The sequence below is a fragment of the Perca fluviatilis genome, chromosome 7 (assembly GCF_010015445.1).
Source record: "Perca fluviatilis chromosome 7, GENO_Pfluv_1.0, whole genome shotgun sequence".
In the NCBI taxonomy this organism is placed as follows: Eukaryota; Metazoa; Chordata; class Actinopteri; order Perciformes; family Percidae; genus Perca; species Perca fluviatilis.
In genome coordinates, this window is record NC_053118.1 from 23,401,738 (window position 1) to 23,417,714 (window position 15,977).

General features: G+C 40.9%; 1 protein-coding gene across 5 annotated transcripts; it reads right to left on the reverse strand.

Annotated features, from left to right (window-relative positions):
* Window positions 1-171: 171 nt before the first annotated feature.
* On the reverse strand, window positions 172-14,931 carry epn1a (epsin 1a). Of its 5 annotated transcripts, none has more exons than XM_039805929.1 (13): window positions 14,839-14,931; window positions 11,367-11,533; window positions 10,936-11,037; window positions 10,446-10,604; window positions 10,080-10,208; window positions 9,607-9,727; window positions 9,348-9,505; window positions 9,070-9,141; window positions 7,755-7,838; window positions 4,999-5,278; window positions 4,201-4,365; window positions 3,719-3,961; window positions 172-1,993 (listed from the first exon to the last, which is right to left on the reverse strand). In XM_039805929.1, the coding sequence occupies exons 3-13, from the start codon at window positions 11,002-11,004 to the stop codon at window positions 1,527-1,529; spliced, it is 1,947 nt and encodes a 648-aa protein (XP_039661863.1). In that variant the 5' UTR covers window positions 11,005-11,037; window positions 11,367-11,533; window positions 14,839-14,931; the 3' UTR covers window positions 172-1,526. The 5 variants fall into 5 exon arrangements, with proteins under 5 accessions (XP_039661863.1, XP_039661861.1, XP_039661862.1 ...); XM_039805927.1 differs by having other exon boundaries at window positions 9,598-9,727; XM_039805928.1 differs by lacking the exon at window positions 14,839-14,931 and adding an exon at window positions 13,091-13,195 and having other exon boundaries at window positions 9,598-9,727.
* Window positions 14,932-15,977: the final 1,046 nt, after the last annotated feature.

Genomic DNA, 15,977 nt, shown 5'->3' on the forward strand with positions numbered 1-15,977 from the left:
AAAAAAAAGCACATATGGGATATAGACTTTAACTACAGCAAGCATGAAACAAGCCAAACATCCTGTGTTTTTGTTTTATTTCATAAATTCCTTTTGATTTTTTTTTTCCATTTTACTTTTCAAATGTGAATGTTCACAGTCATCACCACACAAAATTCAACCTTACCTGATAAAAGAGATATTTTTTCTTGTTGATATAAAATAACAATAAATTCATCAAACTAAATTAAAAGAACAGCATGAAGCATGTTGTCAAGTCCCAGGTTGTTTTCTTCCTTTCATTCATTCATTGAAATAATTGTCTTTTATTTTTTAGAGAAGCATCAGTACTCTTCCCTCCCTGAAGGAAAGAGGGATGAAACAGGTGGTCAGTGGTGCTCTGGGACACCTGGACACCAGGGATCCCATATAAAATGTGTGATTGGAAAAAATCTAATGCTTCTGATTAACAAAAAAATAAAGTGTGAAATATGATTGGCGGAAAAATGTGTGACCCTTATAATACCTCATTTGAAATCCCAACATTACATAGTATTAATACAAGTGAACATTTTTAAAAAACAAAATAATGGATGTAATTTCTTCCTTTCTGAGTCACTGAAATAAGTCCGTACACAGAAAAAATGGAGACAGATATTGATACATATACACAGAAACTATTGCATACTCACAAATGAGCATTCATATTCTCATTCGCACATTGCTGCAAACACACACACTCAACAAACATCCCATAATTTTTTTCCCATCAGACCACAGACATTAGAGCTCTCTTTAGTTTTCTACAATAGTAAGGAAGGAAAAAAAAAAATAAGCATTTGATTTAAATGGCATCATCGTGTGATTTTCCTTGTTTATTTGTTCCCAAAAATTGGAAAAAAATAAATTACATTTAACATTAAATTAAAAGTGAAATAGCTGAAACAATTTGACCACATTGTGCCTGAAATGTTAATGCAGGGTTTTCAGTCCTCATCTCAGTCTGGAGTTCATTAAAAAATCATCCTTCATGCACTTGTTTCATTTCAGTGATTCAGTGTTTGTCTTCATTCTAGAGGGAGAGAAGAGGAAGAGGCAGGTACAACAGTTTTTCTATTCAGTTTGTTAGTGGCTATGTCCCCTCTTCCTCCATCTCTCTCTCAGTGCAGTACTATTACAATAGAGTAGAGTGACACTACCGAAAAAGCATCCTGGCCTCACAGACTTACCTTCATCTCAAGACAAAACTGAAAAAAAACGATACAGAACAGGACTAAAACAAAATAAATAGATCTCCATTTCCCGCCCACAAACAACGCATACTGAAATGAAAGCAACTAAATGTGGAAAATTATTCTGAAATGAAGTAATGCTTTTGAAGGATAAACATAATTTTAGATTTTTTTTTTTCTTTAAATATAGAGATGTACACATTTTTTTCTTTTTGGACACAAATTGTGTGTGTGTGGGGGGGGGATGAACGAAGGGGGGCAGCAGGTACGACAGCGGAGGTTGAAACATAAGAGCAAAGTAGTGGTGACACTTCTTCAAAGAAGAAAAGGGTTGGTGCTCGCTCCCGTCGTTCCTCCGCCTCCCACTGACCCTCCGGCCCCCATCACTCCTCCTGTTCCAGTGGGCCCACCCAAAATCAGCTGAGGAGGTGCTGCACCTCCGGGCCCCAACAGAGCCGAGCCTGGGGGTGCCATAGGTGAGAGCCCGCCGTAGGGCATGCCCATGGGGCTGACCTGCATCATGCCCAGGCCCATTCCTGGAGCCCCCATACCCACACTCATTGGCCCCATGCCCATTCCTGGTTGCACCATGCCCAGCATGGGATTGGGAGGCACAGGACTGGAGCGGAGGCCGCTCAGGCCAAGTGATGAGGGCTGAGGTGAGATGGAGGTCATGGGTGGAGCCACGCCGAAAGGGTTGGAGGAGGCAGGTATTGGAGAAACCCCCCGACTGGAAATGGTGCTGCCTGGAGTCACTGCCATGCCAGGAGCAGGAGATGAGCCTGAGGGTCAGGGGTGACAGTTAGACAATACAGCATTTCAATATTACAATATTATTCCTTCAACTCTCAAAAGATAGGTTGACTTTTTCATTGAATACATTTCCTGAACGATATCAAGTCATTGCTCTTTCCCTAGAGGATCAGCTTTACACTAACGTCTTGCTTTTAAAAGGTTCCCTGTACAATATTGTACTAGATTTACAGTCCTAAGCCTGACCCAGAAAAGCTTTAGTTCAGTTGGCATGAGTTTAGTTTGTCTCCAACAGGGTTGTTAGGTGGCTAATAGTCTGCTTTTGATCTGGGGTGTTCAGAAGAACCAAGTTCGTTCCATCCAAATTCTCTAATCAAATGGCTTTTTTGGCAAGCTGTATTTTATTGTGAATAGGAACACAGCTGATGTTGGCATCTTAAAACTTTGTGTGGACAGACATGGCTCTACCTAAAAATGCAGAATACTCCCCAGGGGTAAACCTGTTTGTCTGTCTACAAAAGTTATGCTGAGTTTAAAGGGTAACTACTTTTTTTTCCACCTAGACCCTATTTCCCTATGTTTTTGTGTGTAAGTGACTGATAGGAACCACAATCTTTGATATTGGTCCAGTATTAAGTGTGAACGCTGTAACCGGCAGCCACAGACTGGGCTGCAATGTAACCCTATGGGGCAAATGTTCACTGTCTATTTAGTCCACTAAAAGTGCTGTTTTTGCCACTGAAAGGCTCAGATTATTAAAAGGTGCTCCAAGTGATGGGACGCGTTTTTTAGGCTACAACATTTTTTGTCACATACAGCAAACATCTCCTCACTATCCGCTAGCTGCCTGTCCCCTGAACACACTGTAAAAAACCGTGGTCTCTGTAGACAGCCCAGGCTCCACAAACGGCAACAAAAACTGTGCCAACCTGCACAATGAACCATAACAAAAAGTGTTTCAGCCAATAACAGACAAGAAGGGAGGAGGAGGTTGAGTCATGAATACGCATTGTGGAAGTAGCCTACATGCTAACGCTGCTGCAGTGATGGCTCAACCAACTCCTTTGTTTGTTATGGTTCGTGGGGCAGGTTGGCGCAGTTTGTTTTTGTTGCCGTTTGTGAGCCTGAGCTGTCATTAGAGACCGCGTTTTTTTTTTTTTACAGTGTGTTCAGGGAAGGCAGCTAGCGCATAGTGAAGGGGATGTTTGCTGTATGTGACGAAAAATGTTGTAGCCTAACAAACGCGTGACATCATTTCAAACAAAGTTGTGATGGTTGGAAAAGTGGATAGGCGACCCAAAACGGCTTTTCACAGTTTTATTTTGTTCCTGTCGATTTTGAATGAAGTGTTTTTTATGATGCTAAAATTACTGTTTATTTAGATGGAGTCTGGTGGCTTCAGGGAACGCAATTTTGCAGATGTTTTCATGTGTAAAAAAGGATCCTACTCTTTAATAGAAAGGTCGACCTCCTTAGAAATCCTTTCCATAATGTTGTCAGACACTTAAAATATTAATCTGAAACTGTCGGTGGCAAAAACAAGCACTTTTGTGAACATACTGTAAATATAAGATACACATTTGCACTATTAACTTACATTGTAGCTTGTTTCGCCTCGCTTAATACTGGACCAATGTCAAAGATTGTTGTTCCCATCAGTCACATAGACACAAAAACAGTAGTTACCTTTTGAGAAGTGTGATTACTTCTCTCTTCTCAGGCTACACACAGATCACACAATAGCTGTAACTAACCTGTGTTCTGGAGGAAGGGGTTGTGTGCTGAAGAGGAAGAGATGGAAGGAGGCGGTGGCTGTTTGGGTTTGGGTTTAGACGACACCAGGGAATCAAGATCCACCAGCGCTGCGTTGGGGCCAAGGAAGGACTCTGGAGTCTTACGAACAGGAAGTGAAGAACCAAGAGATGACAGGTCAAAGGGCACCGGCGAGCCTGTACTGTCACAGCCTGTTGCTGGGGACCCTCGTCTCTCTGGGTCTCCTGAGGAGGAAATGAAGGAGGAATGGAAACCGTAAATCAGAATACAAAAATAATGTAATAATAATAAAACACAATATAGAATTTCTTTACCACAGATGCTAGAGGAGGATGAAATGTAGGACAAGACAACTGTTCTGTGCATGCAATTAAAAATGTGTGTAAACTACGAAAATCCCTTTAAAAGTGCGTACTAGTACCTCAGTGTTTGTGAGTCCATGTAGCTTTAAGTGTGAATATACCTGTGCCATTTGTGTGTTTGGCGGTGCCACTCCAGATGTCAGAGGTGATAGGGTCAGAGGCAGGGACAGGCCCGTCCCTTGCCCAGGGGTCTACTGGCCCCCCGGAGGAGGATGTGCTGGGTGGCACTGGGGGGCCCCAGGGATCGACACTGGGGGGGGTCACAGCTACATGGGAGGGGATGAGACGCAGGGGAGGGTTAACGTAACACCTTACAGGTACAATCCACAAAAAGGAGGGAGCAGGAAGCTGGGCTGGGTTCCAACACTGGTGTTTCTCTCCTTGACCTCTGCAGTCTCACTAACTTGAAAGGTGAGGACAGGTAGCTGTCCACCATATTACGTTCACCTATTTCATATCTGAAGCTCCGTGGAGGTAAAGGAGAGATAATAAGCAGCTAACCCATACATTAAAAAGGCAAAAAAGGGTAAGAGAAGAGACAGCTCTGGTTGAGACACAGCCACAGTCAGTCCTGAGTAGAAACAAGGGGATAAAAATCCCTGGTTTAGACACAGAGGGAGAATGGATTTAGCATGCTTGCTTTCCTCATTTCAAACTGAAAGCATGTAAGTGTATGAGGAGATATGACAGCATGGTGACATGACAGAAAATGCGACAAGGCTGTAATGAAGACAGGAAATGGACTGTGGAGTGAAGAGGAGTAAAGGTTGAGAAGTCTTCACATCCTCTTTCATCCACAGAGCAGGACACGCTTCTCTTTCGATACTCAGTGACGAGTACATTCCCATCAACCTGACTGGCTACAGAGTTAATACGTGACCAGTGTTGTAGCTGCTTACCGGAGCTCCCCCAGGGGTCGACGTTGTTAACTCTGTTGGATGTCTCTCCCCAGGGGTCTGGAGGAGGGGCTATATTGGGTGGGGCTCCCCCACCCCAGGGGTCAGAGCTTGTAGGAGATGTGGGTGACGCTACACCCCATGGGTCTGTTGGGGCTGTGCCCCACGGACCTGAGGCAGCAGGGGCAGGAACTGTGGGTGGAGGCGAGGGGCCGGCAGAGCCCACAGTGGCTGCAGCAGGGGCTCCCCAGGGGTCCACGGCACCCAACTCCATCAGAGCGCCCTGTGCAAAGAATATATTACGGATTAATGTTCTTAGCTGTATTCAGGGGAAAAAAAATTTCAGCGAACAAAGCTGAGGTTAGATGATGCTGTTGTGATAAGAGGAGTAGAAGGAGACAAAGAATTACAGAGGAGACATATACATCAAATTGATGGTGAAAGAAATCAGATTGAACGTCTTTACAATCAATTTTTATTACCTTGTCTGTGCAGTGTCAATGTAACTTGATAAAACTGCAACACAATTTCTATATTCCTATAGAGAGCCAAAGTCACGCCCTTCTACTTCCGGCCAATGGGACCTATCTTTCGAAAAAATATCAATGGAGTCAGTGGAGAGATAATTATTTGTTATCCTGTTTTAATTGAGCCATGGATTACAAATATGATGTTTGTAATCCATGTCAAGAAGAAAGTTGTTGAAGTATAAGACTGTGAAAATACAAGCTAACATCAAGCTAAGTGACGTAAATTGTGTGAGACGGGAGATGTACAGTCGTGGCCAAAAGTTTTGAGAATTACATAAATATTGGAAATTGGAAAAGTTGCTGCTTAAGTTTTTATAATAGCAATTTGCATATACTCCAGAATGTTATGAACAGTGATCCGATGAATTGCATAGTCCTTCTTTGCCATGAAAATTCCACTGCATTTCATTGCTGTCATTAAAGGACCTGCTGAGATCATTTCAGTAATCGTCTCAGGTGAGAATGTTGACGAGCACAAGGCTGGAGATCATTATGTCAGGCTGACTGGGTTAGAATGGCAGACTTGACTTGTTAAAAGGAGGGTGATGCTTGAAATCATTGTTCTTCCATTGTTAACCATGGTGACCTGCAAAGAAACACGTGCAGCCATCATTGCATGGCATAAAAATGGCTTCACAGGCAAGGATATTGTGGCTACTAAGATTGCAGCTAAATCAACAATTTATAGGATTATCAAGAACTTCAAGAAAAGAGGTTCAATTCTTGTTAAGAAGGCTTCAGGGCGTCCAAGAAAGTCTAGCAAGCGCCAGGATCGTCTCCTAAAGAGGATTCAGCTGCGGGATCGGAGTGCCACCAGTGCAGAGCTTGCTCAGGAATGGCAGCAGGCAGGTGTGAGCGCATCTGCACGCACAGTGAGGCGAAGACTTTTGGAAAATGGCCTGGTGTCAAGAAGGGCAGCAAAGAAGCCACTTCTCTCCAAAAAAACATCAGGGACAGATTGATCTTCTGCAGAAAGTATGGTGAATGGACTGCTGAGGACTGGGGCAAAGTCATATTCTCCGATGAAGCCTGTTTCCGATTGTTTGGGGCATCTGGAAAAAGGCTTGTCCGGAGAAGAAAAGGTGAGCGCTACCATCAGTCCTGTGTCATGCCAACAGTAAAGCATCCTGAGACCATTCATGTGTGGGGTTGCTTCTCATCCAAGGGAGTGGGCTCACTTACAATTTTGCCCAAAAACACAGCCATGAATAAAGAATGGTACCAAAACACCCTCCAACAGCAACTTCTTCCAACAATCCAACAACAGTTTGGTGAAGAACAATGCATTTTCCAGCACGATGGAGCACCGTGCCATAAGGCAAAAGTGATAACATAGGCTCGGCGCGGACCAAAACCTTGAAATTTTGGGTCCATGGCCTGGAAACTCCCCAGATCTTAATCCCATTGAGAACTTGTGGTCAATCCTCAAGAGGCGGGTGGACAAACAAAAACCCACTAATTCTGACAAACTCCAAGAAGTGATTATGAAAGAATGGGTTGCTATCAGTCAGGATTTGGCCCAGAAGTTGACTGAGAGCATGCCCAGTCGAATTGCAGAGGTCCTGAAAAAGAAGGGCCAACACTGCAAATACTGACTCTTTGCATAAATGTCATGTAATTGTCAATAAAAGCCTTTGAAACGTATAAAGTGCTTGTAATTATATTTCAGTACATCACAGAAACTGAAAAAAAGATCTAAAAGTAGTTTAGCAGCAAACTCTGTGAAAACTAATATTTGTGTCATTCTCAAAACTTTTGGCCACGACTGTAGTTCACTGAGCGGTTTCACACAAAACCAAGTGGTACTACGACAAACCTACGGCTAACTGAGACTTTCTTCGGTTGAAAAATTCTTTTAAACTGACGAACATCATATTTGTAATCCATGGCTCAATTCAAACGGAATCAAAAAATAATTATCTCTCCATTGACTCATATTTTTTCTGAATTAAAGTCCCATGAGGTCCACTGGAAGGGGAGGGACTTCGCCTCTCTATTCTGCACTTTGTACACAGATGTTTACAGTCACATAAACAAATGGACTGTGCTCTCCTACACTAGTAAAGAAAGCGGGCTGTTTATTCAACTGAACATGCTATCTTTACCACTGCTTTTCGAAACGTCTTAATGATTTGATCTCTCATGTGGCTGATTTTATCAGATTTAGAGACAAAAAATAGAAGCTTATGCCAGGAGAGTGAGAGTAATACAGATACATTTCACACATACATCCTCAGGCTTAGTCTTCTCCCTCCTGCTCTCCTCAATGGCCATCTGCAGTCTCAGGTCATCACCTCTGCGCAGTCGCTCTTCCTGCCAATCACACACACTGTGATGTCAGCAACCTGAGACACACAACCTCGGAAAGCACACCACAGGTACAGATTTAGGACCAGTTTACAATTCCACAATTAACATCTGAATCGGTGGGAGTGGAAACTGAACACTTGACCTTTAAAAATGATCTTTAGTCAACAGAAAAATAAGGCAAATCTACCAATCCCTGCATTATTTGTAAGAGATGGCAATTTTGTCTGATTCTCACAGTATTACAACAAAACACAATCAAATAAATTAATGCTTGTTTTACACACAAAATAAATAAACTGTTGGATGTGCCTTAGAAATAGGTACCAGTCTATTGGATAAGGGCAGTTGAGTCGCTTTATCATCTAGCCTACCTGGAGCAGAAAAAAGTTACAAAAAAAAAAAAAAAAAAAAAGAGTAAAAATGAACTGGGGCTTTTCATAACCAAGATCAATGAATTTAAAAAAGAAGAAAAAAAAGGCCTAGATCACCCCTGATACAGAGCTTGCAGATCGAACCAGGACATGCCCACCTAATGCCACCTTTTGTCCTACCTCTTTATAAAAAGAGAGTATTAAACAGCGAAACACGACTAACCCATGAGGAAACAGGCCGTCTATGCTATAGAACTCAGCAAGTCTTTATGCTTGTGGCCACTAAGCAACATTAACAATGGCATTATCCTTTATACAATAGGCAAACACGTTTTGCACTCAGTGAATACAGTACAAGGAAGTTACAACAGCAGGAGATGTAACATGTAAGGAAAAAAGTGCATTTCAAATCAAGACTACAGTTGAAAGCATGCTATCAGAGAGGAGACATGGGGAGGAAAGAATAATCAATGCTTACAAACCACTCAGTGTTTAATTTAGTCAGTTATGATAAATATTTGCCAATGCCATGCAAATTCAACAATCAAATTAGAGTTAATCAATTCTTTGGGTGCTCACTTTTGACGAAGATTTGAAAAGCTCCTACTTTGCAGACTTTTCACGAGTGCAAGCACCATAATAGAAATGGACACTCTGCAGCAAACTAAATTATCTCAACCAAATTACTGCAGTCTGATATAAATTTATATCTTGAGGAAAATGGCACATGACAAATATGAGCATAAATTCATTTTCTTGATTGATCAATACTTGATGTGTGTTTGAGAAATCCCAATTGACAGAAAGACAGAGAGTTGATGAGTGGGTGGCCAGTCAGCTGGGCACACTCTCTACCCCCTGACCTTTTGTTGCATCTCTTTGCTGAGTGTAATTGCATAGCGGAGCTCTGCGTCCTCCAGAGGGTCCTTGCTAGTCTGGGGGAGGTCAGGTGTTACATTGTGAAAGCAAAACTAGGTGTATGTAGTGAATAATATCAATAATATCCCTCTGTGTACACAGGTGCTGCAACAGACTGTACAAACTGCAAACTTAGCTGTAGCAGTAATAGTTATGCTTTAACCCTTATCTTAGAGAGCAGTAACGTAGCTGTGCCTGCCTTGAATATGCTACTTCGTGTTACCTGCTCTGCCTCTTCTTTACTCATGGCCAAAGCCAGCTGGAGCTGCAGATCTTCCTCTCCAGTGCTCTGTGGCCAGGCCTGCTCAGGGTCTGCCCCTCCAGAGTGTGAGCCCACTGACAGGCTCCCCCCCAGGCTGGGTGCTGAGGGAGCTGAGGAGGCTGGAGCAGAAACAAATAAACTCATTGCTAAAGGCCCTTTATGCCCACCCTTCTTCAGAGTGTAATACTGTAACTTGGAGCATTTTAAGTACCCATCTCACCACTCGAGGTCTGTGCCATCTTTTCTTTGGTTTTGAGGGCGTGGATCCTCTCCTCTCTTAGTCTCTCTTCATCTTTCAGCAGTGTCACCAGCTGTTTGGCTTTCTCTCGCACATTCACCCCCTGGAAATATACAGGTATGAGCACAGAATTACAGGCTGCAAATTATGTGTACTTTTTTAATGTTAAATATTCCATAAACAGACATACATATAATTACTAATGCTGGTATTACATTGTACACCTTATTGTAACAGCTTGTTAATTTCCCACAGTTTCAGTTGTCAACAATCCATAAAAACTTTATTGGCTGGCTTTGTTTGCACAAGAGGTCTGAAAGTCATTGTAAAATGTCCTTGAATGACACACAAGCAGCATGTTTGACAAAGCGGGCCTGCATTCCACAAAGGTGGACCTTACTCACTAATCACTTTAACTTTCTATGCAGCTTTGTGGGCATGGTGGGTTTGTGTACCTGGTCTTTGCCGTCCCTGTCTATGTACTGAAAATCCTTGAGGGTCTGGACTGCGTATATGTTCTCTCGGCACTGTTGGGCAACACGTTCTGAACCCGTCTTGATCAGGTACTCCATAAGAGTCATAGCCTGGTGAAAATATAAATCACAACCAATGACCAACTGTAGAAAAAAAAGACACACACGCACACACCACTCCCTCGCTTACTCATTGACTACACCTGTGCAATAAACACCTAATAGTTTACTCTGTAGTGAGCAGTAAATTGAGATATAGGACACGTCTGGAGCATCATCATTCCGCATCCTGACTGACAGGTATAGTGTTGCACAACAATTATTCCCGACTTCAACACAAATACAAACCTTGTACACGTGTCTCCAGTTCTTGCCATGGTCATTGAGGCGCTTCCACACCATGCTCATGATTTCCGAAAAGGCCACAACATTGTAGGTCAGATCAGCAATCTCTGACATCAGAGAGCTGCTGGGGCCCCATGGGTCATTGGATGTCGCCTCTCTAACCTGTATAACAACACAGCAAGGGACAAACTTAAATATATCCTCCATCCAAACTGTCCATGATGAGTATAATTTTAGGCCAATACACTGTGACAATGTAATGGTCCACAGTGTTCTGAGTAGTAATGCAAACTCAGTCAAGGCACAAGCCAGAAAGAGACAAACTAATGAACGGATAATATGATTAGATTAGCTCATATTTTGTATAACAAGGGGAAATAGTGAGAAGGTTACTTCAAAGAGATTATCATCAACTACATTATGTCATATGTGCAGCAGAGATACATGGCGGGTGTAAAAAATGAAAAAGAAGAGAAGCAGAGGAACACACAACCTTGATTTCAGCCTCTGAATAGTTGTGGACGATGTTCTTTACTTGTCGCCGTAGCGATGAGGTCGACATGGCAACGGTCTGGCCGTCGAGTTCTGTTGCAATCTGAACAGCAGATGGAGAAGAAGGATTGTAAAATATAGTTAATGCAAAATAAACAGCGACGGGACAAAGAACATTGTTATTTCAAACAAAGACAAACAAAAAATGATAATTAAAAGAGTCAATACAACTAAAAAAAAAAAAGAAGAGTGCACGAAGATAAAGAGTTAAAAAGACTGGAGGAGATGTATGCAAGTACAGGAGTCTGGATGAAAGAGTGAAAGACCTTGACAAGAACAATTTGGACTGTGAAAGATGGTGTCTATACCAGAGATCAATCTTAAATCATGCCACTGCTGGTAACAGAGGAAGAGAGACAGCGTCATGCACACCTGTTACACAAGAATGATGCAGAATAAGGCTCTCTCCTCTCCTCTTGGTATATTTTTGTTTTTTCTGGCTGGTGAGCCACTCATTCATGGAGTGCTATGTCTCAGTTTGTCTGTTTCTTCCCGTGGCAACATTGGGTCGCGAAACCTCAGGCACAGGGAGATGAAAACTATGGAGCAAGATTGAGATAAACATTAAAAAAAGAACCCATACTCACTGACAGATTAATACATCACAACAAACAGACAAGAACAAGCTAAACTTTATGCTAGCTCTTATTCCAAAGTTACCATTGGAAAATAAGGACAAAGCAGATATTCAGCAACAAAATCACAGGACTTGTTGCTGATGCAAAGTCAAGTCATAAAGTGCGTTTATTCTCTTAAGAATAACCGGGTGGTATGAAGAGACTATTCCTGAACCAATAAGACAAAGAAGGGGGAGAAACAACTTAACAAAAATTGTATCAGTAGGATTCACATGGAGCTGCGTGTTTTAGGAAAAGAACACTTGGTTCATATGATCAAGTACACACTTCAAACTTGTGATTCATTCATAGGCCCGTCAATAATTGCTTTCACATTTTAAAATCATTCAGACAATGTCCATCCTTCTATCAGGGTAGAGCTGTGCAACAGCAGTACTAAATAAATATTGTATTTCTGAACAGAAACTACATTTGTAATCTAATGCCTGCAACAGAATAATCTATTTACTTATTTTTTAGGTAATACTATTCCTTATCATTAGATTAATTACACTTTAAAATGTTTTCTTAACTCATATCACCAGACTGGAACATCCAGTAGTTTGAGAGTTTACCTAGAATGAATTACTAAAAACACTCCAACATTGTGGGTAAAAAATAGGTCATAACAGCAAAGCAAGAATGTTTAAGCTAACAGGTGGTATGCAAATGAACTCAATAAGACACGATGTGCAAGGGCTCGATCTTAGAACGTACAGTCTTGAAGTAACATACAGGAGTGAAAAACAATGTTTCACTCCTATCAGCTATAAACATGGGTTGAGTGTAGAGTGAGCATGCTATCAGCAAAAAGTCGGTGATTGACAAGTGGAAAGAAACATTGTCTGGTGCAATAAATTATGGTTTATGTTATTCCACACTGGTAGCTGAGTCTGAATTTGACATAAACATCCTGTCTGCTGCTGCTGGTGGTGTAATGGCATGTGGAGAATGATTTTGTGGCACAATATTGGATCCCTCTGAACCTACTGAGCATTGTTTGTGTTTGATTGCTTACATAGCAGGCTGAAACATTGTTGCTGACCAGATGCAGCCTTTCACTGTTACAATCTGCATTTTCTCACCAAACAGATGCCCCCATCGGCCCATGTCACACAGCATCAGAGGTCGGCAATAACCAAAAACTTTCTGAAACTGACTTTTAAAAGCCCTATAGTTACTTTCACCTACAGACATAATTGTGTTGTCAGTATATTTAAAAGCTCTCAACGAATGTTTTTAAGAGCTAACCTTAACCTGCCTCTTTATAAGACTAAATGCTAATTATACCATTGCTTGGGATGGACATATTATTTTCATTAAATGCATTTAATGGAAAAAGGGAGAAGTTTGAGAAAGGGGATTTAAGATCTTTTAAGTCAACACAGTGCTCGGCCACTCCCTCAACTGCCATTTCTCAAGGACCAAAGGGTGGAAGGCATAATCTTTTTGCTAAAGAAAATGATAAATTCAACCCACCCACTGCATGGATAGTCCCTCCAACCAGGCAAATAAGCGCTAGTAGGCAACCAAGAAATTGTGCTGCTCTTCCCATTCCCCAGCCTCGAGCAGACCTTTCCACATACTGCACTCAAGACTCAACAGTGACAAAGGGAAATACACAGACTGACCGCTACACAATGTACTCTGATGGGCATGAAAATGTGCAATTGGTTAAAATTCATTTTAAACTTGTATGTGTTTTTTTTCTTCTTGTTTAAGCAATGTAAAGAATAATGTACTTTAGCCCTTTTTCTTACAGTCTTAAATAAACTCTTAACTTGCTCTATTCCCATAGACGGTTTTCAACAGTCACAATTAAATAAATTAACTTAATAACAAGTATACATTTTTTAAGAGAATATATGCATTTGGACATGACCATCTGTTCAGGTTTTAAATATACTTTGGTAAACCAATGATATAACAAATATGCTATTAAAGACACAACTTTTCTGTATAGTTTTTAGGTGTTTTAAATAAACCTGACACAAATAGCATGTCAGTGTTTAGATTGTAGATCAGACAAATATAAGACCATGTTGCGTAACTGAAAATAAGGCATACTGAAGCTCTGTACCAAAGTTCAGACACACCATCTAATCTTTGATAAGGGACATAACATGCCCTTTGCATTTTAGGTTATCCATATCTCCACAATCTCTGACACTTTGAGAAAAGGTTTCATTAACTATGTTTAAAGTCTGCTGCTCTAAAACACACAATCACTTTATCGTCTAGCTACTATGACAGATCAGCACACAGGTAGCTATCAATGACTTGTTGTATGCAAGTGATTGAGTACCAACACACATGACGAAGAGTTGTCATTAAACTTAAGCTAACTTATTCCTCCTGTCACTTGCATGCAGTTGACGTTGCACAGCCCCAGGAAGAAGTTCGCACACCCATTTCCCGGCACACAGATAACGTTAACAACCCATTCAGACAACTGCCGCTATTCCTGTCTACCAAGTTAGCCAACTAGCTAGCTAGCTAACTAATGTAACGTTAGGCAATCTAACAGTCAACTGACGTTATGCTAGCTAACCAGAACCGTTGTGTGTTACAATCAGCGTAGTGTCCAGACACAGAGTTAATGGGTACTTATATTAACGTTATACAACAGTGTTACCAAGAGCATATCTGTGTCACAAAGACTGTATAATGAGAAAGACAAGTTTACGAGCGATTACTAGCTAAAGCTAATTGGCTAACAAACGTTTACTGTCACCTGGTACTGTCATCTTACATTAGCCAATTAGGAAGCAAACTCTCCCATTCTCACCGAAGCTAATCGAAACAGTTGGCTAGCACTTTGACACCAGGGTTTGGGTGAAGTCTGGGTAAAGTATAAACAGGGGGGGCAGAAGGGTGTAGCTAGGTACGACTTGACAGACAAACGTCAAATTAAAAGGTGATGTTCTCTTCACAACACTGAATAGACCAAAACAGAACTGGACGTTAATGTTACCTGCCAGTTTGACTGATAAAAGGAATCACTTGCTGCTGCTAGGAAAGATTAGCCAGCTAGCTAGCAGTTAGCTAGCCATCTAGCTTCTGCTAGTTAGTTCGTAACAGAACTGCTAGACTGTACAAGCTTTATCAAGGACACGTCCTGCTTCGGGACAATGTTGAATATATACGTTTAAATCACAAGCCAGCCAAAATGTCAATAAATAATGACGACACACCACAATACAAATTCAAATTAAGTGTGTACTGACCCTGTTGTAGCTTGACTGTACGAGGAGATGGCCGAATTTCCGCTTCCGTTCTCAACTACAGGAAAACCGCACCCCCTGTAGCTTTGTTTTCCGGGGATGGTAGTAGAAGACTCATGAATAATTAATTGACTTTTTAACAGCCAAAGTTAAAGTATCAAATGAAAATATATACAAAACTACGTTTTGTTAATGTTTAAAGCCTCCGAAAGAGAGACAGGGGCGTGCCCTTTGATTGATTGTCTGGCCTAATTAAAAGATTATTCAAATACCACCCACTGTCTAGTGGAAAGAAATAACATCCTCTTTCATGCTTTTTTTGTATTTCTTTAAATAACTTAAGATTTTTAAAACGTTTTGTATACTTACATACAGACCCATCAGAGGTAAAGTGATAACATTGATTCGGCATACACCCATGCCATGTGAGAAGCAGAGAAGAAAATTATACAGAGACATCATTGAAAGGGGTGATAAACTGTGTGATAACTAATACCTCTTTAACTTAAAACGTATTTATGTCTTAATTAATTTTATTTTTCAAACTATTATTTTTATGTATTCTATATTCAAAGCCAAAAAAATGGCCTTCCTCTATTTCATTATTTATTTAGTGGACATAACCCAATGCATGTGGTTCATTATGATATAGGTTTTTATTCTAAACGTTATGTGAAAGTCAAAATGAGACATTATCACTACTATTGTTACAGTCATCATAATCATGACCAACAATTTGTGTAGGTTATATGACATCTGTAAATATGTTAACTGTCCTTTAATATTAGGAGTGATCGGCCATACAGTTTTCCTACCCATACCCACACAGACAGGGCTATTTTTTTATTCATGTTTGCCAGGCAATGGAGCTGGAGGTTACAAAACTTTCTTTTTGCATGAATAGTTATAAACACATCATAATTATTTCCACAGAGACTCTCATATGACTAAACAAAAGTCTTCTTGTTGGTGGCTCAGTGGGGAGACACATGAGCAGGCTGCTGATTGATTATCCTCAGTGGTTTGAAACTATAATCTGCAACAGGTCACATCATTTTGAGACCTACAAAACTGAGCAACATATAGAGCCTTACTTATAAAGGCTTTATTCAAAATAAAATAAGGCTCTCTTAATTATAAAG

Bases quoted from the DNA above. Each gene is read 5' to 3' on its own strand.
- epn1a (XM_039805927.1), bottom strand. From the start codon at position 11,004: ATGTCGACCTCATCGCTACGGCGACAAGTAAAGAACATCGTCCACAAC. The intron at 5,279-7,754 runs GTATGTGTGAAA...TTCTTTGCACAG, and splicing joins AGAAGACTAAGCCTGAGGAT to GGCGCTCTGATGGAGTTGGG. The intron at 4,366-4,998 runs GTAAGCAGCTAC...CCTCCCATGTAG, and splicing joins CGACCCCTGGGGGAGCTCCG to CTGTGACCCCCCCCAGTGTC.